Here is a 24,858-nt window from a genome sequence, read left to right as displayed (position 1 = left end):
CATGGTGTTGTTACATAGGATAAGTAGACACTGTTTTAGAAACAATTAGGGCAGAATCACAAGTTTTCAAAATCAACACTCCAAAAGGGACTGAGGATGTAGCTAGTAGAGTGCCTAGTGTGACCAAAGCCCTGGCTTCCCAGCACTAAAAACCGGATGTGGTGGCACACACTTTTCATCACAACATTCAGAAGGATCAAGGAGTTTAAGGGCATCATCCTCTGTTACAGAGTTTGAGCCCGACTTGGGCTGCTTCAAACAGCAATAATAAAATCAGAAGGCCAATCTGTCAGCATGTATTTCAAAATGTGGCCAAAGTTGTCATATACTCAGCACTTATTTTCTCTTGGCTATAAACCGCCACGTTTATTAAGCATTGAAGAACAATCTGTAGAAAACAATGACTTTGCAACCTTCCTTCCTTCCATCATCTCCAGAGATCACAGTGAATGCAAAGAACTGAGCAGAAGGACAGCTTTCCCACATTATGAACAGTTTTTCCACCTCACAATCTTATGTACTGAACAACTCCTCAGGACGTAGGGCTTTCATATTTGTGACACTACAGGGTTCCAAGATGAGCTCATGGATTAGTGCACTTTGATGACATTCCAATGGCTCACACATGTTTCTTGATCACAGGCATCTTGAGAACAAGAGAGCTTTTACGTCTCTCAAGTAAGCTGGTTTGAAGGTTAACCCACACTTCTTATGTTAATAAGGCTTCTCAGCAGTGCAAAATCCACTATGATGATCAAGAGGCACAGAATTCTTGAAGGACTTTCAACATTTTTCCCATTCAAAGGGTTTCCGTTCAGACTGATTATTAAGTTCAGTTAGTTGATAAAACTTGTCGTTTCCCCCCACATTCCTGATACTTAGAAGAAACCTCTCTATCATGAACTCGTACATGGTGATAGAGGGTTAAGGATGTTGTGAAGGCTTTCCCACATTCCTTACATTTGTAGGGCTTCTCACCAGCATGAGTCTTTACATGTTCAGCGAGGCTAGAGGAGACAGTGAAGTCTTTTCCGCAGTACTTACACTTATAGGGTTTTATCCCAGTGTGAATTCGGATGTGCTTATTAAGGCAAGAGAAATTTCCAAAGAGTTTTCCACACGCCTTACATTCAAAGGGCTTTTCCCTCATGTGGGTTTTTACATGTTCAGTCAGTAGGTAACACCTTTTGTAAGCTTTCCCACACTCCTTACATTCATAGGGTCTCTCCCCAGTGTGAATCCTCTTATGGACAATCAGACATGAGGCTGTAGTGAAGGCTTTCCCACACTCCTTACATTTATAGGGTTTCTCTCCAGTGTGTGTTCTTTTATGTTCAGCGAGACTTGAAGAAACAGCGAAGTCTTTGTAAGGTTTGAGTCCAGCGTGACGACGAATGTGTTTATTACGGCATGCAGAACTTCTAAAAGACTTTCCACATATCCTGCAATCAAAGGGTTTCTCCACCATATGAGTTTTTAAATGTTCGTTCAATAAGGAACACCTTTTGTAGGTTTTTCCACACTCCCTACACTTGTAAGGTTTCCCCGCACTGTGAGTCCTTACATGTTTCTGTAGGTAGGAAGAAGTGTTGAAGGCTTTCCCACACTTATCACATTTATAGTGTTTGTCTCTAGTATGTGTTCTTAGATGGTTACGAAGGTTGGGAGCTGCGTGAAAAGCTTTCCCACATTCCTTACATTGATAGGGCTTCTCGCCAGTATGAATTCTTAAATGGTCAGTCATGTTTGAAGAAAGAGTGAAGGACCTCCCACATAGCTTACACACATAGGGCTTCTGTACAGCATGTGTTTGTACGTGTGTAGAAAGTCCTGAGCGCTTAGTGAAAGCTTTTCCACAGTCCTTACATTTATAGGGCTTCTCTCCAGTATGAATTCTGAAATGTTCAGTTAGACTTGAAGAAGTAGTTAAGGATTTCTTACATATTTTACATTCATAGGAAAGCTTCTTCCCAGTGTGGGTTCGCATGTGACTATTAAGATGTGAAGAATACCCAAAGACCTTTCCACAAATCTTACACTCATAGGGCTTCTCCCCAGTGTGGGATCGCATGTGACTATTCAGATTTGAAGAATAGCCAAAGACTTTCCCACAAATACTGCACTCATAGACTTTTATGGTGTACATTTGAATAGGCATAGCTCCACTTGTGGAACATGCAAAATCTCCTGCAAATTGAGTCAATTCACAGAATCTTTCTCCATTATAGATTCTCATCTGTACCTTAAAATATGACTTATTAAGGAAGTCAGTGCTTTCAACAGATTTGTCCTGAAAGCCTGTTTTCTGGTGAGTAAAGTCTCCTGCACACTGACTCAACACAGAAAGCTGCTGCCTCGTAGACGCTTCCTTACACACAGTGGGAAAGTGTTTTCCACACTGGATGGAGTCACAGGTGTTCCTTGAGTTTTCAGTTTCCAAATGCCTCTTAAAATATGAATGTTCTCTGAAGATATTTTTATGCTGCATATAATCACACAGTTCCCAGGCACTGTGGCTTCCTGCCTGTTGATAAAAGAATAAATATAATTGATGGATTGTTCAAAATTAAGGTTTTCAACCAATATGAAGACAGAAATGTAGTATTACATGTATACAAATTCTGCTGCTTTTCTTCCAATGAAGAGACTTTAATGCAAAATCATCTATCATCTGTTCTGACTTTGAAATCACTCCAAGACTCTCAAAACAGAGTTATATATGTGGGGATGCATATTTGTAGAAATTCTGAAGCCCAAACATTTAAGCAAGGATTGGGGTACCCCAAATCTACCACATTCAGAATATCCATCAAAGAAGATTCTCTTGCAAAGGAGAATGTAATTTCTCTTAAATATTCCTCATTTACACTAAGTTTCTACAGATGAATTCCCAATTCTTTCAGTTTTTTTTTTTAGTTGTTGTTTTGATGTTTTCAAGACAGGGTTTCTCTGGGTAGCCTTGGGTATCCTGGACTTGCTTTATAGACCAGGCTGGTCTCAAACTCACAGAGATATGCCAGCCTCTGACTCTCTGAGTGCTGGGATTACAGGTGTGCGCCACCACGCCCGAAAGCCAGAAAGATGGCTTATCAGGTAGTGTGAGTGCTATGCAAACCTGACAAACGGATGATCAATGCCCCCAAAACAGACAGAGGTAGGATGAGTCTGTAACCCCAGCACTACTACTGTGAGTAGGAAGGCAGAGAAGGAACAGGTCAGATGCTTACACAGTAGCAGACACAAGAGACAACGTCTCAACATGATTGGGTTTTTGTTTTGTTTTGTTTTGTTTTTCCGAGACAGGGTTTCTCTGTGTAGCCTTGGCTGTCCTGGACCTGCTTTGTAGACCAGGCTGGCCTCGAACTCACAGAGATCCACCTGCCTCTGCCTCCTGAGTGCTGGGATTAAAGGCGTGCGCCACCACAGCCTGGCTCAACATGATTAAAGGAGAGAACCAACTCCCAAAAGCTCTCCTGCCTCCCACAAGAGAGCCATGACATAAATATCTCCTGGTAATTGTGCACTAGTGTGAACATGTGTATGTATGTGTGCGTGTGCGCATCTCCCCAACATAAATAAAACACAGATAAATTAACTGCTTTAAAAAATTCAATGTCTAGGGGCTGGAGAGATAGCTCAGAGGTTAAGAGCATTGACTACTCTTCTAGAGGTTCTGAGTTCAACCCTCAGCAACCACACAGCGGCTCACAACCATATATAATGTGATCTAATGCCCTCTTTTAATGTGCAGGTGTACATACAGGCAGAGCACTGTATACATAATAAATAAACAACAAAATTCAACAACTAATTACACATGTGGAAATGTACCCTGTCAGAACTTTGAAGGACTTGGTTTTATGATGGGTTTCAAATTGTCACACTGAGGGTTTGTGTTTTAAAATGTTGCTCCCTCTACCCACACTATTCTAAGTGAACGCTACTGATTTTCTACAGTGGAGTTCACAGTTTTTTCAGAGTGTGGAAACTAATAAACATCCTTAGTTAATCTTACCATTTGTACCATATTGGAAGTTTCTTCTTTCAATGTATCTTGCATTTCCCATTCTAAAAAAAAAAAAAGGCATAAAAAGAAAACAAAATCATAACTTAGAAAAGAGAGGCATGGGCTGGGTGTGGTGGTCACACTTTTAATCCTAGTACTTGGGAGGCAGAGACAGGTGGATCTCTGTGAGTTTGAGGCAAGCTGGGACTACAAAGTGAGTCCAAGACAGCCAGGGCTACACAGAGAAACCCTGTCTCAGAAAAAAAAAGAAAGAAAGAGAAAGAAAAGAGAGGTATGTTACAGGAATATAAAGTGACAAGTCTTGCTCAGTGTGTCAGGACAGTATCAGTAGGTTGAGGTAGGATGGCTGTAAGTGCAAGGCCAGCCACGGATACTGTGTGTGTGAGATCCTACCAAAATAAATAGAATTACAAAAAAGAAACTAAATTTTGATCATTTTAATTAGGTTAAAATTTGGCGATAGTAAAATTGTGAGTCATAATTTTAGACAGTTTATTACAAATTGCTGTTTGTTTGTTTGTTTTTTTTTAAAGATTTACTTATTTGTTTTTTTTATAGTGTTCTGCCTGCATGTGAGCCAGTAAGCCAGAAGAGGGCACGAGATCTCATTATACATGGTTGTGAGTCACCATGTGGTTCCTAGGAATTGAACTCAGGACCTTTAGAAGAATAGCCAATACTCCTTTTTGGTTTTCTTTGTTTGTTTGTTTGTTTGTTTTGACTTTTCGAGATAGGGTTTCTCTGTGTAGCCTTGGCTGTCCTAGACTCACTTTGTAGACCAGGCTGGCCTTGAACTCACAGAGATCCACCTGCCTCTGCCTCCCGAGTGCTGGGATTAAAGGCGTGTGCCACCATCACCCGGCTCAGCCAGTGCTCTTAACCACTGAACTCTCCAGCCTCTCTTTTCTTTTCTCTTTCTTCCACCGCCCATCCCCCAGATGAGCTCTCTCTGAATAGCCCTGGATGTCCTGGAACTGAGTCTGTAGACCAAGCTGGCCTCAAACTCAAGAGATGCTGCCTCCCTCTGCTTCTTGAGTGGTGGGATTAAAGGTGTGTGTCCCCACTGCCAGCCTACAAACTGCTCTTTAAAAGTGAAAACTGTTGGTAAATAACAGTATTATCAAGGATGATGACGAGGAAAATCTTCACATAGCATAGGCCAAACATATAAAAAGAAACATAATAGGCCATTTTGTAGCATCACAGAAAAAGTCCGGGCAAATTGTAAGAAATCCAGAATTCCTTCTGAGATAAAGGGCTGGAAGCTTCTGAGGTCAAGAGGATCTTTGAAAGTTTCATTGTAAGACTGGAGATATAACTTAGTAGCAAGAGCGGTTGCCTAAACAAGCTGAAGGTTCAACCCCCCAATACTGAAAATAAACAAACGAAACTTTCATTATGGCTCAGAGTGGCGGTGCACGTCAACAACCCCAGCACTCAGAAGGTAAAGGCAGAAATATTGTGGGGGCCAGCCTGGACTACATAGCGGGGCCCTGAATCAAAGTGGAAGAACTGCCCCACTCTCAAAAAAACCTTTATCTTATTTCCAAACTTAAGGAACTCCCGGAAGACAACTGTTTTCCATGAATACTCACCCTGAAAGCCTCTTTCCACGGTCTGCAAATCTTCTTTCTCCAACCAGAAGATCAGATTGGGTTTGATGACCTCACAGCCTACACACAGGGGAAAAAATGTATTTATGGAGGTGGTTCATGATAGGAAAAAAAGTAATGAAAAATTTAGGACACTCTCCCTCCCTCCCTTTGTGTGTGTATGTGTACGCTTGTCGGGTGGCTTGTTTGACTACTCTCCACCTTTTATACTGAGTCCGGGTTCCTTGCTGCACCCAGAGCTCGTCACTTCAGCCAGTGCAGCTCGACCATTTTCCAGAGGATCTTCTGTGTCTATCTTCTGAGTGCTCAGCGTTACAAGCAGCCACTATGCCTGCTTACTTTTCACATGGGTTTTGGGGATCTAAACTGTAGTCCTCATGCTTGCCTGTGAAGTGCTTTACCAGTTGAAGCACCCCACCCCAATTTTTCCTTACTAATTTATTAGATTTATTCATTTTATTTCATGTATTTTTACCTGTATGTCCTTATGTATATTCACCATGTGTGTACTTGGTGACAGAGGTCAGAAGAGGGCACAGGATGCCCGTGGACTCTATTTACATATGGCTGTAAATCACCATGTTGGTGCTGGGAATTGAAACAAGGTCTTCTGCAAAAGCAACAAGCGCTCTTAACCTCTAAGCCAGCTCTCCAGCCAACAACAACAACAACAACTATTATTATTATTATTTATTTTATGCATATGGTTGTTTTGCTTGCATATATGTCTGTTTACCACGTGCATGCAGGCCCTTGGAGGCCAGAAGAGGGCACTGGATCCCTTGGAACTGGAGTTACATGAAAGCTGAACTCTGGTCCTCTGCAAGAGCAACCAGTGAGAGCTCTTACCTACTAAGCCATCTCTTCAGCTCTACTCCCTGTTTTTTTAAAGATTTTTTTTTTGCTGGGCAGTAGTGGTATATGGCTTTAGTCTCAGCACTTGGGAGGCAGAGGCAGGCAGGTCTCTGAGTTCAAGGCCAGCCTGGTCCACAGAGTGAGTTTCAGGACATCCGGGGCTAAATAGAGAAACCCTGTCTTGAGAAACAAAAACAAGTTCAATTCCCAGCACCCACAGACAACTGTCTGTAACTCCAGTTCCAGGGATTCTGACACCCTCATACCGGTGCACACAGAATAAAATTAATTATATTTGTGTGCATGTGTCTGTTTATGTGTGTGCAAGTGCCGTTAGAGGCCAGAAAAAGGCATCAGCTCCCTAGGAGTTAGAGTTACAGCTGGTTGTGAGGCACCCAATGTGGGTGCTGGGAACTGAGAAAGGAGCAAATGTTGTTAAGCACCGAGTCATTTTTCTAGCTTCTGTTTCTTTTGTTTTTTCTTGTTGTTTGAGACAGAATCTTGAATATGTAGTCCAGGCTAACCAGCCCTCCTGTCTGAGCTTCCAAAGTGCTGGGAGTAAAGGCGTTTGTCACTGCTCCCAGCACTGAAGAGCTATGCTTCTAAAGAATGCACAGGAAATGTTTCCAAAGGACTAAGCATATAGACTAAGCACTTTTTTCTGAACCCCCATATATTTATCTCTGAACCCTAAAACCCAAATTAAGGCTCATGCATATATTAGCAAAACACTAACACTTTGAATCAAACAGAAAATAAAGTGAAACAAAGATCTGTTCTAGGAAAAAAGCTACACTAACATCTCACAGATTACAGTGTATGAGATTAGTCAGAATGTCTCGTTAAAATTTAGATGCTAGGAGCTGAGTGTGGTGACGCAAGCCTTTAATCTCAGCGCTCAGGAGGTAAAGGAGAATGCATCTCTGTGAATTCGCTCCAAGCCTTGTCTACATAAGAGAATGTCAGGATAACCAGAGCTACAGTGAGATCCCCTGTCTCAAAAAAGAAAAAAAAAAAAGGAGGAGGAGGAGGAGGAGGGCTGGAGAGGTGGCTCAGAGATTAAGGGCAGTGACTGCTCTTCCAGAGGTCCTGAGTTCAATTCCCAGCAACCACATGGTGGCTTACAGCCATCTATAATGTGATCTGATGCCCTCTTCTGGCCTGCAGGTGTACATGCAGGCAGAGCACTGTATATATATAAAATGAATAAATACATCTTTAAAAAAAAGAAGACTCCTAAAAAAATTAGTAAAGCTTTGATGCTGGGGTTAGATGACGCAGTGTAGTAAAGCATGTGCAATGCCTAGGTTTAATCTCCAGATCTGCAAAAACAAACAAAAAATGAAATGAGAATGTACCTAGATTTTCTTATTCAGTAAATTAAAGGAGGAAATGGATGATTTACATTCCTAATAGGGTGATAGCACTGATATTGGACCACATTTTGGTTTTTTAATTTTTTTTATTTTTTGAGACAAGGTCTCTCTGTGTAGCCTTGGCTATCCTGAACTGACTTTGTAGACCAGGCTGGCTTCGAACTCACAGCAATCCGCCTGCCTCTGCCTCCCAAGTGCTGGGATTAAAGGCGTGCGCCACCACGCCCGGCTTGGACCACATTTTGATGACCAGGTTATTACATTAAAACTTATAAGGCATCTGGTGAGATGGCTCAGTGGATAAAAGCATTTGCTGTGCAAGCCTGAGGACCTGAGTTCAATTCCTGGAATCCACATTTGCAGGAGAGATTAAACAGTTTCCTTTGACTTCCACATGTTCACTGCGGCACATGGATGTCCATGCTTACACACACACATCATGCACTCATATAATTATAAAAAGAAAACCAACCAAACAAAAGACACCCAATAGAGGATGGGGAGAAGGCTCGATAGATAAAGCTCTGTTGCACCAGCATGAAAACCTGGGTTCAGATCCTCAGACACAGTAACACAAGCACCTGTAATCCCAGTACTCTTGTGAAGAGATAGGAGGCGGAAACAGGGTAATCCCCAGACACGTATAGGCCAGCAAGCCTGATGTATGTAGCAGAAATACAACAAAGAAACCCCGTCTAAGGGAAACGTGAGGACGACTGACATCAGACACACACACACACACACACACACACACACACACACACACACACACACACACACACTATAGAGGCTACCTCATACCCCTAAAATTAGTTTCTACAGGTAAAGGAATTTACTATCAACTGGAAACCAAAAATATTATACAGAAAATTACAGAAATAATTTCTAAGCTTGCCCTACCTACCGTCGGTATTTTGAGTCAGGGTTTCTCTATATAACAGCCCTAGCTGTTCTGGAACTTACTCTGTAGTCCATGCTCCCCACCTGCCTCTGTCTCCTGAGTGCTGGGATTAAAGGCGTGTGCCACTACTGCCAGGCTAATTTCTAAGTTTTAAACTGCATGATTCTTTAAGTAGCTGGAGAAAGGTCACAGCTTCCTACTCTATCCAGCCTGGATGAAGTCATCCCTTGGCCATTAGATCCACTCTGTATGCATCCTAACATTAGTTACTCAGTTTCTTTCTCACACAAATCACCAGTCACACTACAGCAACACTTGTGTTCAAGTAGCCCTTTTTGTACTTAAAAACTATCCCCCTAACAGTGAGTACTGATGCTGCCAATTTTGCTAGGCCAGAGAAGACAAAGAAGCACTTCACTTAAATAAAAAAAAGGCTAAAAGTTTTCAAGCCAAGTATGGCACCGTACACCTGTAATCACAGCATTTGAAAGACAAGATGACAGTGAGCTCGAGGCCAGCTTGAGTTATAGAGGAAGGTTCTATTTTCATGAAATGAAATAAAATGAAAAGCTCTTAACTTAATAAAAAAAAAAACTAAAAAATAAAAAAAACCAAAAAAATAAAAATAAAAATAAAATAAGATAAAAAGAAAAAAACTTACGCTGAACTAGCTAGTATCTTAGTATTGACAGTAAGAATGACTCTTGAGCAAAATGTGGTGGTATAAACCTTTATTCCCAGCACTTGGGACAGAGGCAGGCAAGTGGCTCTCTGAGAGTTCAAGAGCCAGCCTGGTTTATGTACCAAGTTCTAGGCCAGTCAGGCTCCTAAAGGAAAAAAGAAAGCAATAAAGCAAGAAAAAAAGGATGGGGTGGAGTGCTGGAGAGATAGCTCGGCACTGAGAAGCAGTTGCTATCTTTGCAGAAGACCAAAGTTCAATTCACAGCATCCCACAGCATCTTACAGCATCCCACAGCATCCCACAGCATCTCACAGCATCCCACAGCATCCCACAACATCCCACAGCATCCCACAGCATCTCACAACATCCCACAGCATCCCACAGCATCCCACAACATCCCACAGCATCTCACAACATCCCACAGCATCTCACAACATCCCACAGCATCCCACAGCATCTCACAACATCCCACAGCATCTCACAGCATCCCACAGCATCTCACAACATCCCACAGCATCCCACAGCATCCCACAGCATCTCACAACATCCCACAGCATCCCACAGCATGCCGCAGCATCCCGCAGCATCTCGCAGCATCCCACAGCATCCCACAGCATCTCACAGCATCTCACAGCATCCCACAGCATCTCACAGCATCTCACAGCATCCCACAGCATCCCACAGCATCCCACAGCATCCCACAGCATCCCACAGCATCTCACAACATCCCACAGCATCCCACAGCATCCCACAGCATCTCACAACATCCCACAGCATCCCACAGCATCTCACAGCATCCCACAGCATCTCACAGCATCCCACAGCATCCCACAGCATCTCACAACTGTCTGTAACTCCAGTTCCAGGGAATCCAATGCCCTTCTCTGACCTCCTTGGACAATGAATGCATAGGATATATTTTCATACACATAAAATAAAAATAAATCTTCAAAAGAAAAATTCTTGTTTTGCCCCTCCCCCATTTCCTTTCTATTTATTTATTTTGTGACGGGTTACATAGCCCACACTGGCCTTGAAACCATGTAGTCTAAGGTGGCCTCGAACTCTAGGCAATCCTCCTGCCTCGACCTCTCAAATGCTGGGGTTACAGAAGGACACCATCATACCTGGTCTACACAATGGGTTCCAGGACAGTGAAACCCCGTTTCGGAAACACGCGCCTCCCAAACAAAACACACCACATCTCTCTCTCTCTCTCTCTCTCTTTTTTTTTTTTTTGGTTTTTCGAGACAGGGTTTTTCTGTGTAGCGTTGGTTGTCCTAGACTCGCTTTTGTAGACCAGGCTGGCCTCGAACTCACAGTGATCCGCCTGCCTCTGCCTCCCAAGTGCTGAGTACAACACATCTCTTTTCTTCTTAGTATATGCAGATCGAGATTGCCAATTCCCCAGTATGCCCAGGATATGACACACCTCTCTCCCTAAGACACCAGAGAGGCAATGGCCGTCTTACCTGCTGAGAACAGGTTCTGGTAGTTCTCCAGCATCATCTCCCTGTAGAGGTCTCTCTGAGTTGGATCCAGTATAACCCACTCCTCTTGGGTGAAGTACACAGCCACATCATCAAAGGTCACCAAGTCCTAAATCACATGCATGTCAGCCTAAGTAACAAGTCACCAATGTTCACTACAGATAAAGACGTGAAACCCAACACTTGTCAGAGACCTGAGAGCTTCCACAGTCTGCCTCAGGGACTGGTGGTCTAGGAGATCTCCCTGTCCACAGTCAGAGTCCATTTCCTATGGATACATAGCTTTTGTGACTCTTCTCACAGCTAAACAAATAGTCCTTCTATTCCCCTAATATTCCTGAGCACATCACATATACTTGACAAACAGGGTTCGATAAAGTCCTATGTTGGGAGATACAACTCAGTGGCAGAGTGCTTGTCTAGCATATTCAAGACCTTAGGTTCAATTCTAAGCACAGAAAAGAGCCCCCCACCCCTCACCCCCCCCCACTCCACACACACATACTCCTTGGCCCCTCAGCGCCTGTGGGTGAGCCAGCCCTGAGGGCATGAGAGCAGAAAAGAGGTAGACACCTTGCCTAGGCAGCACAGTAGAGCTGGTCCTGGTAGTGTGGGCATAGGTGAGCTGCTGCTGCTGCATGGGTGAGCTAGTTGGGGCAGTGCTGGAGGGCTGGCCCTGGAGGTGTGGGAGAGCTGGTGGGCTGACCCCCTCAGCTACCACCAAGGCCCAGATCCAGGGCTTTGAGTTGATCTACCCCATCCATGAACTGCTGGAGCTTGTGAAGGGCCTGTCCTGCAGATCCACAGCAGGAGGATTGCCGTAGCACAGGACAAGACACCTGGGAGGAATCCTGGTGAACCTCCAGTATCGATAATGTAGCAGAAGCCAGAGGCCTCGAACCAGACCAACAACTCCTTAGCAGTGAACACTGGCAAGTAAAGACGTGTGGACAAAAGGGCATACTGTGGGACACACGGTGATACACTACAGCTTCCATGACGAAATGTTTTTGTTTTATTTTTTTTTTTAATTTTCTTTTGGAGGGAGGTTGCAAGGGTGGATATGAAGGAACCAGATGTGTGGGATTAAGGTGAATGATGTAAAATTCACAAGGAATCAATATAAAGTTAACAAAAACAAAAACAAAACAAAAAAAATAAGAAAGAAAGATTTGAGCCAGGCGCGGTGGCACACACCTGTAATCCCAGCACTCGTGGAGGCAGAGGCAGGTGGATCTTTGTGAGTCTGAGGCAGCCTGATCCTCACAGCAAGTCCAGCTTTCCACCTTAAAATTCTGTCAGAATATTTGGCAAAATAGCAAACACACCTGGGTTACCGTGAGTATCAGCATTAATCAGTAGTTACTGAGATTCTGAGTAGAACTTCAGATAACATCTCACCAGCAAGTGTGGTGAAATTCAACTTCCGAATCGGTCTTAATATCCTGGCTCTCTGACGGAGTAGAGTCACATCTACCTAGACACAAACACTTCTACCTGGTGCAGGCACGCTTGGCATCTCTTGACACGGTCTCCGCCTACCTGATAGCGTTCTCTGAGGCAGTGCGCCCCCATGTTCTCTGCCTTTTTCCTTTCCTCGAAGCAGACAGGGTCAACAGAAAGAAGAGCACCTGGAAGAAAGAGACGGTGTGAGAACTCAACGGCTGCCACCGTCGTCATCCTCCTTCTCCAGTGTCGTCTACCCTCGTGTCAAACCCGGGCAGCCCTGTCTACTTGAGAAAGAATTAAAAACATACACGATTTTTAAAAATACTTTTAGGGCCGCACATGGTGGCGCACGCCTTTAATCCCAGCACTCGGGAGGCAGAGGCAGGCGGATCACTGTGAGTTCCAGGCCAGCCTGGTCTACAAAGTGAGTCCAGGACAAGCCGAGGCCACAAAGAGAACCCCTGTCTTGAAAAACCAAAAAAAAAAAAAAAAAGCTAATTTACTAGCACATGGTGGTCTACAACTACCCGTAACTCCAGTTCCAGGAAGCACATGATATAATCGTACAAATAAGCAACACACGCACATAAAATAAAATAAATCTAAACATTTTTTTTAAATGAAACTATTTTATATTTACTTATGGTATGTATAGAAATGTAGAAATGCTATAGCATATACATGGAAGACAGCTTGCAGGAATGGGCTCTCTCCCTCCACCATGTGGGTTCCACGTAACTAAACTCAGCTCACCAGGGTTGGCAGCAAGTGCCTTTACTCACTGAACCATCTTGCTGGTCTTATTTATTTTCTTTGCTGAGACAGGGTCTCACACAGCCTAGGCTAGCCTTGAACTCCCGATCCTCTTTCCTTGCCTCCTGGGTGCTGAGATTATAAGCAGGCACTACCATGCCTGACTGCATATACACATTACTGCCAGACATTGGAGCAGTTCTGTCTCACCTGGGGTCAGTAAGGAATCTGTAAGCCGTGTTACCCACCAGGAAAACTGCCAGCCCAGAGAAACGACATCTTCGCTTGCCATGGTGATTAGGTAGCACACTGTTCTGTCCGCCCAGAGAGTGATCTACAGAGCTCTATTTTTTTCTTTTGAATGAGTTTATTAAGAATGTAACAAGCAAAAGCAAACATATAATTAGAATAGAGTAGATGGAAGGAAGCATCAGATATACGGCAAGACACCGGCACCCACATGCTCAAAACACGCAGCAGGCTTTGCCTGGGGAAGCCACCTTGAGGTAGACAGCTGAGAGTCCCAGATGGAACAGTGTCCCCTTTGGGTGACTTCTGAACAAAGGAAGAAAATACCATGACTTCAAAGACGGCTGCCTCCTCTTTCTGCATGCCATCCAGCAGATGGTGTCTCTTTGAACATGTGAGTTGAACATTGCTTAGCAGCTGATTAAATGCCAACCCGGGTCCAGAGTGACCCGCCAATCATCTCGCGGGCTTGTGACTATATTATGATCAACATGTGACTCCACTGATGTCCATGTTCTAATTTCTCTATCCTCCTAATCCCTCTTTCCCTGTTCTCATGATCCCCTTTCTCTTGAAGGTCCACACAAACCTCTAGGTAACAGGAGATGATAAATATTCAGAGACTTTGCAAATATAACCAAAGTCTGAAGTGAGGATTTAAACTTTTTTTTTCTTTTTTTGAGAAGATGGGCATGAGCATCCCATCCCTTGGTACTTGACTAGAGGTCAGAGGGCAGCTTCCAGGAATCAGTTCTCTCCTTCCACCATAGGACCCAGGAACTGAGCTCAGGCTGTCATGTCTATGGAGCAAGTGCCTTTAGCTAGTGAGCCATCTCACCAGTCCCAATTTACTTTTTAAATGTTTTTCAGAGACTTTTGGCAGCTCCTATAGGCAGGTTAAGGAGTTACCTATAGAGTGATTCCACCTCCAGATGTATGTGTGTGTGTGTGCGCTCCAATGCTTGAGGAGACCAGAGAACAATCCCAGGTGTTGTTCTTTGGGAGCTGTTCAGCCTGTTTTATGAGACAAGGACTCTCAATGGGGAGCTTGCAAGCAGCTCAGGGACCCACCTGTCTGCCTCCCCAGTGCTGGGATTACACACCCAAGTCACCACACCCAGCTCTTTTTATGTGGGCGCTAGAGACTGCCTACAGGTCCTCAAGTTTACATGGCAACCACTCTCAAAGTATGACCTCTCTGTGGTCCTAACCGACCCTCCAGCTACCACTTTACCTCTGGGGAAGGAGTCCCCCAGCTTCTTAACTGCTCTTGAGTTTTGCTCACAGTTTCCCATTTCCACATAGCCCTGCCTCTTCACCCTAGCTCAAAGACCCGGCAGCTGGATCTTTTCCATGTTTTGTTATCAGCTATCGGTCTCCCCTCAACACTTCTCCGCCCTTTAATGCACTTTTTGTTTTGTTTTGAGAGAACACCTCACGCTGTAGCTCCGGCTGCCCTCAAACCTCCTACGTGCTAGGATTACAAATGTGAGCCACCAGTCCCAGCTACTAACGCATTCCGTCACTGATGTTCTTGTCACCGTCAGCAGTGACGGCGGTGACGGGACTCAGGCCATCACACATGCCAGGCCAAGTGCCTCATCGCTCAGCTGTACCTCCATCCTTTTTTCTTCTTCCTTCTTCTTTTTAAAAAGGGGCTGGAGAGTTAGCCCTCTGCTTTCCAAGGAGGAGAACCAAAGTGCAATGTTCAGACCCCACATAAGAAAGACTGGGTATGGAGCTGGCGACATGGCTTAGAGGCTAAGACCTGAGTTTGGTCCCCAGCACCCGCAAAGGGTGGTTTACGGTCACCTGGAACTCCAGCTTCAAGGGAATGAGACACCTCTGGCCGCCACTAAAAAAACCCAAAAGGTAAAAACAAAACAAACAACAAATAGGACCAATAAGATAGCTCAGCTCAGCTGGTAAAGCCAAGCTGAGGAGCTGAACTGGATGCCGCAGACTCACTAGTAGGAGAGAAGCAATTCCTGCAAGTTGTCCACTGACCTCTACAAGTGGGTCTTGGCATCTGCACATGAACACACGCACACACACAATTTAAAAAATTAAATGTTATAACAATACATACATCATTGAGACCTGAAGTATGACTAGTCACAAATAAGCATTCGTAAAATTTAGTTTAAAAACAAGCCAAACAACCAAAAGCCCAATGTATCACTATTTTAAAAGTCACTTAATTTTTTGTTTATGTGTGTGTGTACCTTTGTGTGTGCAGGTACTTTCAGGGATCAGGCGAGGGCATGGATTCAAGAGAGAGATTTAGGTTGTTGTGAGGCTCCACGTGGGTTCTGGGAACCAAATTCGGGCCCTCTGGAAGACCAGCCATCTCTCTTACAAATCAGCCATCTCTCCAGCCCCCTAATTATTTATTTTTATTGACTATACTCAGTATTTTGTATGTATTGAAGTCAATTAAAATGTAGTAAAAAGTAACAAAAGCATTTATTTGCCTAAGATTAGAAAAGATCCCCTTGAACCACTTATGTACATATGTGTACATAAAATCAATATAAATAAAAATATATACATGCAATATACATTTATAGATCCCCCTTCCTCCCTCGCTTGGGGGAGGAATCCAGGGCTGGCAGAGACAGAGTCCACATACCCACTCCTAAGCCTACTCTCTCCCAGCGCTCACCGGTGCACGTGGCAGTTGCCAGGCCCGTGAGGCGGGACAGTCGGGGCCACCCTTTAACGTGTATCCAATGGCTAAAAGATCTTTTCTTGTGGTTTAAAAAAGAGGAAATAAAATGGCAAATGCATAGAAAAAAAGAAAAAGTATAAAGGTTTGGGATCTTCTGAAATAGATAAAATAATAGCTGCGCCCAAGACAGGACATTACGACAATTTTACCACGCTCCCGACCTCAGCCCGCGCGCAGACCCCCAGGGAGGCCCAGGCTACCGCAGACCCGCTCAGGAGAGCTGCGACGCCGGCGGCCCGGTCTACCTGCGTCCGACAGCGATCTTGTCCACCTCAGGACGTCGTTGTCAAAATGAATCCCGTACTATCCGTGCAGAACTCACGGCTCAGTACCGTAAAGACTCCGAGTCGCTCGCGGAGATTGATGGAAAGCTAGCCACGATGACGCTACTTCCTGTTTTGCTTCCAGAGGGGCGGGGTGGAGTTTTAGACTTCCGGCTTCTTGAGGGGGGCTTACCCCAGATAGACCAAGGAATAGTAGTTTAGTCAAAGAAGTGTAGGGGAAAGATGGTCTCAGTTAAGGAAGGGAAGGTCAAAGGCGGCCTCAAGCAATACGGCCTGTGGCAAGAATTCTCATAGGACCGAACTCAGGGATGGATGCGGCGGTGAAAGGACCAGAGTGGAGTGGGGGCGTGGGGTTAACCATGCTAAAAAAATGCTTATCAAAGTAGTTTAGTCAGGCAGGGTATGTAACTCTTCTTTTTCTTTACATCTGTGTATTTGTGTGTGTACACATATAAGCCATGGTTCTCATGTAAAGGTCTGAAGACAAGTTTTGGGGGGATGGTCCTCTCTCCTTTCACTATGATGATTCTGGGGATGGAACTCAGGCTCAGTGGCAAGCACTTTTACCTGTTGAGCTGCCTTGCCAGCCTGCCCACACATGACTTTCTTTCTTATATAAGTTTGAATAGCTTACATGTACTTATTTAGCTGTGCCTACTATGCTGTAATGTGCATTACAGCATAGTAGGCACAGCCTGCATATACACCTGCATGCCAGAAGAGGGCATGAGATCTCACTATAGATGGTTGTCAGTCACCATGTGATTGCTGGGAATCGAACCCAGTTCATCTGGAAGAGCAGCCAGTGCTCTTAACCTCTGAGCCATCTTTCCAGCTCAATGTACTGTATTTTCACTTTGTTCACTTTTAAGTATTTTAAAAAATTTTTTCCTCATACCTTTTTTCTGATGCACTATTTTAAGTTCCCTGTAAGTTGCTTTGAAGTTAATTTCCAAGTATTTTATGCCACGGTTTCCATGTGGAGTTCCAAGTTATGGGGGTCATTGCTCTCTTTCCATCCTACTCTGCAAAGCACCTTTATCCATCTTGCCTTGAGCCATCTCACCAGCCCAAGTTCTTACTACTGATGAAAGATTTGAGTGGATGTGGAGGGGTGCATTCCTCCATGGTCTCTTGGCATGTACTCTGAGGCTCTGTTACAGAGTACTGCTGGAGCTGGGCGTGGCTGCACATGCCTTTAATCCCAGTAAGGCAGGTGTGTGCAGGTTTCCGATGCTTCCCAGTGAAAAATGTTATACATCCTTTGGATCTTTCAGCCATTTACCTTTTTATTTAGTTAGGTCAATGCAAATCCATTCCATGAGAAGTTGCCAAGAATCAGAGCATAAACACAAATACAATATACAAACCAAACAGATGTAGAGCGTTCAGCGTTCAGGTATGAAGCTGAAGGGAGTGTTCATTCACATGCTAGGTGCTGCAGAGGTTTATTCATCTATCGGTTTTAGGGCAGTGCTGAAGATCAAAGCCAAGGCCCCACACATGCCAGAAGCCTTCTACCACTTCTGCTACTAAGTTACCTCTAACTTTTTATATCTTTGAGTCTATGTAGCTTACATTTGCCTCAAAGTCATCCTCCTGAGGGCTAGGATTAAGGGACTGATCCACCATGTACTTGCTGTATGTCTTTCTTCCTTTTTCTCCTTCCTTCCTTCTTCCTCTCCTTCCTTCCTCTTTCTTTTTAGAGACAAGATATGGGTTGGAACTCACAGAGATCTGTTGCCTCTGCCTCCTAAATATTGAGACTTAAGGCATGTGCCACCATGCCCAGCCTGTGTTTGTTTCTAAAAATGGAGAAAGATGGCCTTGGTTATCAAGGATACTGTAGCCACATCTGACAGTTGAACATCTAAGGATCAATGCGTGGCCATACAGAAAGAGATTGCAGAGTAGACTGATTTTTTTGGGATGGGATCTCACCATGTTGCCTACACAGGCTTGAACTCCTGAACTAAAGCAATATCTGTGCCTCCACCATGCACAGCATGCCCAGCTTGGAGTGTATCAAAGCAGTTTTATTTATTTAGGTTTTTCAAGACAGGGTTTCCCTTGTAGTCCTGGCTGTCCTGGACTCACTTTGTAGATCAGGCTGGCCTTGAACTCAAAGATCCACCTGCCTCTGCTGCCCAAGTTCTGGGATTAAAGGTGTGTGCCACCATGCCCAGTTAAAAGCAATTTTAAAAGATATAGTGGAAGCATGTGTGGTGGCACACACTAATTCTAGCCTGCAGGAGGCAAAGGCCAGTAGATCTCTTTCAGTTCAAGGCCAGTCTGGTCTACATTGTGAGTTCTAAGCCAGCCAGTGCTACATAATAAGACCCTGTTTCAAAAACCAAAAACAACAACAAAACTCAGGCCAAAATACCTACTGCAGAATGAAGCCCACTTCTTAGACTAGGTTTTATCTGAAAATATTCCTAACATAAAGGGTTCCAAATGAAACTACTCTGACCCCTAGGGTTCAACACAGCCAAACCCCAAGAGGCTCATTATTCATGTACCTGTCTTTTGAATTTCAAAGTGTGTGTGTGTGTGTGTGTGTGTGTGTGTGTGTGTGTGTGTTTGCTTGTTTGAGACAGGGTTTCTCTTGTAGTCTTTGCTGTGCCTGCCTCTGCCTCCTGAGTGCTGGGATTAAAGGTGTGGTACCACCTCACTCGGCCTCTCTCTCTCTCTTAAAAACAATGTCTCAATTAATGAATCCTTGTGTTTGTTTTTTCAACACAGGGTTTCTCTGTGTAGCCTTGGCTGTCCTGGACTCGCTTTGTAGACCAGGCTGGCCTCAAACTCACAGCGATCCATCTGCCTCTGCCTCCTGAGTGCTGGGATAACAGGCCTGCACTACCACGCCTGGCATGAATCCTTGTTTCTCAGAGTCTCACTATGTAGGATGAGGAACTTGTCATTGTCCTGCCTCCCCAATGCAGGGCTCTCGATCCTTTCTCAGACATTAAAATGGCGATGTGCATACATAATTCTACTGAATCAAGAAACTGAGGTAGGTCACTTTAGCTCCAGAGTCCAAGGGCATATTGGCAAACAGGAGACAGAGCTCCCCAAATACATTTATTTTTTACTTTAAAAAAAAAATACTTTTAAGTATACACACTTGGTGTTGGGACTGTAGCACAGTTGATAGAGTGCTTACCTAGCATGCTTGAAACGCTGGGGGAGGCCAAAGGAGGATCAGAAGTTCAAGGTAAGTCTCCGTGGTACATGAGGTTGAGGATAGCCACCGTTAAATGTGAACCTGCCTCAAAAAACAAGGACAGAAACTTTGATCTTAGGTTCTACCACTCTCATTGTATTTGGGCAGAACTTCCCTCTGAGATATCATGATTTAGGTTCATTAAAACCTTTCTCCCCCACTGAGGTGGGGTCTCGAATAGGCCAGGCTCCCAGAAAGTTGTAGACACCCTGCTTCATCCTCTTGGGTGGGGCCATTACAGGCGCACACCACCACACTGGGCCCATTCTGGTTGTTTAGATCCTACGAGGACTACAGATACTTGTTGGATCAGGCAACTCACAAAATTGGATCAAGTATGCAAGTTTCCCTTGCTTCCAAAGTTACTTCCTGGGGAAAGTGGTAGCAGGCCCACTGCTGGCATTGCCATTCTCTTCTGTCATCATGTGGGGTCCAGGAGTTGGACTCAGTCTTCCTGATTTGGCAGCAAGCATCTTTAACCATTAAGCTATTGGTTCTCAACCCTTTGCGGGGGTGGGGGTGGGGTTGAACTTTTCACAGGGGTTGCACATCAGATATTTACATTACTACCCATAACAGTAGCAAAATTAGTTATGAGGTAACAATGAAAATGATTTTGTGATTGGGAGTCACCACACCATGGGGAACTGTATTAAAGGGTCACAGTGTTAGGAAGGTTGAGAACTCTGTATCAGGCCACCCTGCAGTATGTACATTTTATGAACATACTGCAAGTTGTGGTTTTGATGTGAATTCTAACTTCAAATACTTTTGGGGACAATATTTTGTAAGAGGAAAGGAACCAGTAGCAGGGGGCATGAGAGTACACAAGGGAATGGGAGTAAATATGAGCAAAGCACATGATGTACCTGTATGAAAATATCCTGAGGAAATCCATTATTCTGTTACTTTTTCTTTTTTTGAGGCTGGGGAGTGCATACGTGGAAGTTAGAGGACTCCCTGAGGATGCTGGCTCTCTCCACCATGTGGGTCTGGGACTGAACTCTGGTCAACAGGCTTTGAGGCAAACACCTCTACCCACTGAGCCATCTTGCTCATTTTATATACTGATTATACATGTTCTATTTTTGTGTGCAGCGTAGTCAACATGAGTGTGCATGTATGCACATATGGAGGCCAGAGCAGAACAAGATTGTTGCCTTTTTCAATCACTCTGACCTTTTAGCCCCTTGAGACAGTTTTTCACTGAACTGAAAGTTCACCTTTAATGTAGGCTGGGTGGCCAGTGAGCTCTTGGGATCTACCTGTCTCCACCCTAAAGGCTGGGCTTGTAGGTGTGCGCAGCCACACTCAGCGCTTTATACATGTGCTGGGATTGAAAAGCAGGTACTTATGCTTGTAGAACTAGCAATCTTACCCATCAATTGTCTCCCAGCCTCCATTATTTTTATAAGGTGCCTCTTCAGTGCCCTTCATGCCCCTACTTGCTGCTGGAAAGTGGTGTTCTTAGTGTCCAGTGTGTCTCATGGCCACAAAACTACCTGGAGGCTGGGGACATGCAAATGGCAAGGGAAGGCATGCCTGTCTCACGGGCATTAGCATCACCCCCTCCCACTGCTTTTGTCAGAAATGGAGATCCTATGATAATTTGATGCTTACAGGGAGAAAATAAGATTAGACATAAATGCTGTCATCAATAAACTAATACAAAATTGAGACTTCACGCAAGGGTGTGGCCACAACCTGCCATCACAGCATTTAAAAAGAGAAGGCAGGAATTAGAGAGATGGCCCAGCAGTTAAAAGTACATACTTGCAAAGGACCCAAGCTCTTTTCTCAGCACCAACACTGGGTGGCTTAAAACTGCCTGTAACTTCAGCTCCATAGGATCTCACACCTCTGGCTTCTGTGGGCACCTACACTCACCCACACACAGATGGCACACATATCCATAAGTTTTCAAAAAGATTGGTGTTTTGTTTTGTTTTTGAGATAGGATCTTACTATGTAGTTCTGGCTGTCCTGGAACTCACTATGTAAACCAGGCTAGCCTTGAACACACAGAGGTCCACTCACATTTGCCTCCCAAGTACTGGGATCATAGGCACACACCATTATGCCTGGCCAAAAAAGAAAAATCTTTAAAAGAAAATTAAAGTGAAGGCAAGAGGATTACAAGTTCAATGTCACCTTCAGCTAAATAGTCAGTTTTAGGCCATCCTGGGGTACTGTCTCAAATAAGAGAATGCCTCAAACAAACGAAAACAAAACGTTCAAAACATGTAAAAGGCATTGCGACAACACATTTAAGAATATCAAGAAAACGTCTGAAATCACGGTAATAGTTGGAGAAATATGGAATGCCAAAATTAAGAAATCCTTAAGATACCATCACATACAAACTTGTACAGCCACATGAAAATCAGTACAGAGCTTCTTAGAAAGTTGTGAATAGAACTACCTCAGGCCCACATAGACCACTCTTGGTCATATGCCAGAAAAGACTGTAAATGGTACTATAGAGACAGGTGCTCAACTGTAGAGGAATGTCTTGTGTGTTGTATATAGCAAGTGTCAATAAAAATCTGATTGGCCAAGTAGCTGGGCTTAGAGGAGAGTAAGGAGGGACTTCTTAAGAGAGAAGTGGGGGGAATTCTGGGAAGGAAGATATTCCTTTTTGCTAGGAGACACAGAGGGAGACATCTGTGATCACGGGGTTGGGAGGACAGTTGGCCACGTGGCTGGATGAGGTAAGGTGGATGGGTTAACTTAGACGAGCTGGCTGAGAGTATGTCCAGCTAAGGTCTAAGCATTGTAATATTAAAAGGTCTTAGCGTCCTTATTTATATGGCTTAAAAGCTGCCCTGGCCTTAGGCCTTTTCACCAGGAGACAAAAACCACTGGTCTTCAACACTTAACCACATTCATTGCTGCTTCCTTGCTTGCTTTCATTTATTTACTTTTTTTTTTTTGAGACAGGGTTTCTCTGTGTAGTCTTGGCTGTCCTGGACCCACTTTGTAGACCAGGCTGGCCTCGAACTCACAGAAATCCACCTGCCCTGCCTCCCAGAGTGCTGGGATTACAGGTGTGTGCCACAACGCCCGGCTGCTTCTCTATTTGTAACAGCCAGAAATACATGAAACATTTACACAATGGAATATTACTCAGCTGCTAAAAAAAAAAAAAAAGAAAGAAAAAGAAAGAAAGAAAAGAAAAAGAAAAAAAAAGAAATTTGCAGGTAAATTGATAGAAGCAGGAAAAAAATCATCCTGAGGTAACCCAGAAACATAAATATGGTATGCATTCTCTTACATGTGGATAGTACCCATTAAGTAAACAGTAACCAAGCTATGATCTGTAGACTTAGATAGGGTAGGTACGGACGGAGGGCCTTGTGGGGGTGGTGGGGGGAGACACATGGATCTCCCTGTAAGGGAGAAATAGAACATAGATGGAGGAGGGGGAACTGGAGTGGGAGGATCAAATGGGGAGGGAGAAGAAGGGAATAAAGGAGGGAAAATAGGGAGGGACAGCTAAAACTAAGGATGACTTGAGGGGTCATATGGAAACCTAATATAGCAGAAGCTTTGTAAGCTATAGATCTGCATATACGTGAAAGAAATTTCATTGGAATCACCAAATAACTGGGGAAACAAAGCTCCCACTAGACATCTCTGGTCACTAAATGAAACCTCAAGTTCTGAGAATGGCTTACATCTATTCTAGTTGTTGGCCAGAGGGGCTTCGTGGAAACCCCAAAACAATCCAGGATACTGGCAAGGCTTTTGGTTGCTCTCCAGAAACTGAGGGCAAGGCCCTACTGCTGAAGACAACACACACATTACTCACTGAACATGGAGACGTTGTTGGTGCCCACCTAAAGCCTTCACTCCTCCTGACTAGTATTCCTGAAAGACACTCTGCATCCTACAAAAGGAGAAAGGTAACCACCAACCGACTATCAACTCCTCAGTCTACAATGGTGACCTGTGGCAAGATACACTGATATAATAGTGGAACAAAGCTTCATAGGAATAACCAGCCATTATCTGATTGGAATTTGGGCCTACTCCATGAGACGGAACCCATCCCTAACACTGCTCAGGCAGCCAAGAACTTAAAACTAGTTAGGCCGTGGTCTTGGGGGAAAACTAAATACTACCACTCTGCTAAAATAACATAGCGATAAAATGACTCCTAACAACATTCTGCTATACTTACAGATCAGTGTCTTGCTCAGCCACCATCATCATCAGAGAAGATCCCTCCTGAAGTAGACGGGAACAAACAGGCCCACAACTACAGTGTGCAGAGAGGGAGAGACCTTGGAATACCCAGTCCTAAACAGGATGTTTCCACCAAGTTCCTCCCCTCGGAGTACTGAAGAACAAGGCCTTTTGAACACAGTAGGAATGACACCCATATAAATTGGCAGAGAATATGGCACATGCACAGGGCCTGAACAGTTCTGAGCCAGCTGGGGTCTGTCCCAGGGGTTAGACGGGAAGTGGACACAAGTTCCATTTGTAACCCAGAAGCTATTTCTTCTCTTTGATAACCTCTCCCAAAGAAAAAAATTCGTTTTCTCCAATGGAGACTCACTGGGCGTGCAAGCCACTCTAAGGATAGGTACCACACCCAGCAATAGATGGCCAACAAAAACATGAACTCAATGGCATTATTAGAGGTTTCCTCCACCTTACAGGTCTTTGCATCTTTTTTTAAATTTTTATTTTATTTGCGTTGGTATTTTGCCTGCATGTATGTCTGAGAGGGTGTTGAGTCCTCTGAAACTGGAGTTACAGACAGTTGTGAGCTGCCATGTGGGTTCGCCAGCCAGCATCTATATTACTTTCCAATTTTGCGTTTTTAATGTGATTTCTATGTGTGTGAATCTCTCTCTACATCTGTTTCTTGTGCTTTTCTTTGGCTCTTTTCTGAGACAGGGTTTCTCTGTGTAGACTTGGCTGTCCTGGAACTCAAGGCTAGCCTCACTCAGAGATTTGCCTGCCTTTACCTCCAGAGTGCTGAGATTAAAGGTGTACGACACCTTTTGTCAGAGAGGCTGTGTGGGGAAATGTGGAGCTAAGGATATAGCTTAACAGTGCCAATAAAAAGAAAGAAAGCAAAATCCAAACAACAAAAACCAAACAAATGAAAAAGCTCCACAAAACAAAACCCTACAATGATGAAGTAATTTAAGATGTGTGAGTCTTAAAAATCAATTAAAAACACAGAGGGACCCCTACAATGAAAGAGC

At 44.1% G+C, this 24,858-nt stretch overlaps 1 protein-coding gene across 2 annotated transcripts; it reads right to left on the bottom strand.

The window, feature by feature from the left end:
• Nucleotides 1-336: 336 nt before the first annotated feature.
• LOC311598204 (uncharacterized protein) lies at nt 337-24,579 on the bottom strand. 2 transcript variants are annotated; one of them, XM_084783187.1, is made up of 7 exons: nt 23,820-24,579; nt 19,577-19,678; nt 12,487-12,575; nt 10,927-11,053; nt 5,623-5,700; nt 4,016-4,068; nt 337-2,524 (listed from the first exon to the last, which is right to left on the bottom strand). In XM_084783187.1, exons 2-7 carry the CDS (start codon nt 19,581-19,583, stop codon nt 833-835), a joined length of 2,046 nt encoding a protein of 681 aa, XP_084639313.1. In that variant the 5' UTR covers nt 19,584-19,678; nt 23,820-24,579; the 3' UTR covers nt 337-832. The 2 variants fall into 2 exon arrangements, with proteins under 2 accessions (XP_084639313.1, XP_084639314.1); XM_084783188.1 differs by lacking the exons at nt 19,577-19,678; nt 23,820-24,579 and adding an exon at nt 16,372-16,524.
• Nucleotides 24,580-24,858: the final 279 nt, after the last annotated feature.

Source organism: Acomys minous (assembly GCF_964271855.1).
Source record: "Acomys minous genome assembly, chromosome: 5".
NCBI classification, from domain to species: domain Eukaryota; kingdom Metazoa; phylum Chordata; class Mammalia; order Rodentia; family Muridae; genus Acomys; species Acomys minous.
Note: the sequence above shows the minus strand (reverse complement) of the source record. Positions and strands in the feature narration are given on the sequence as shown.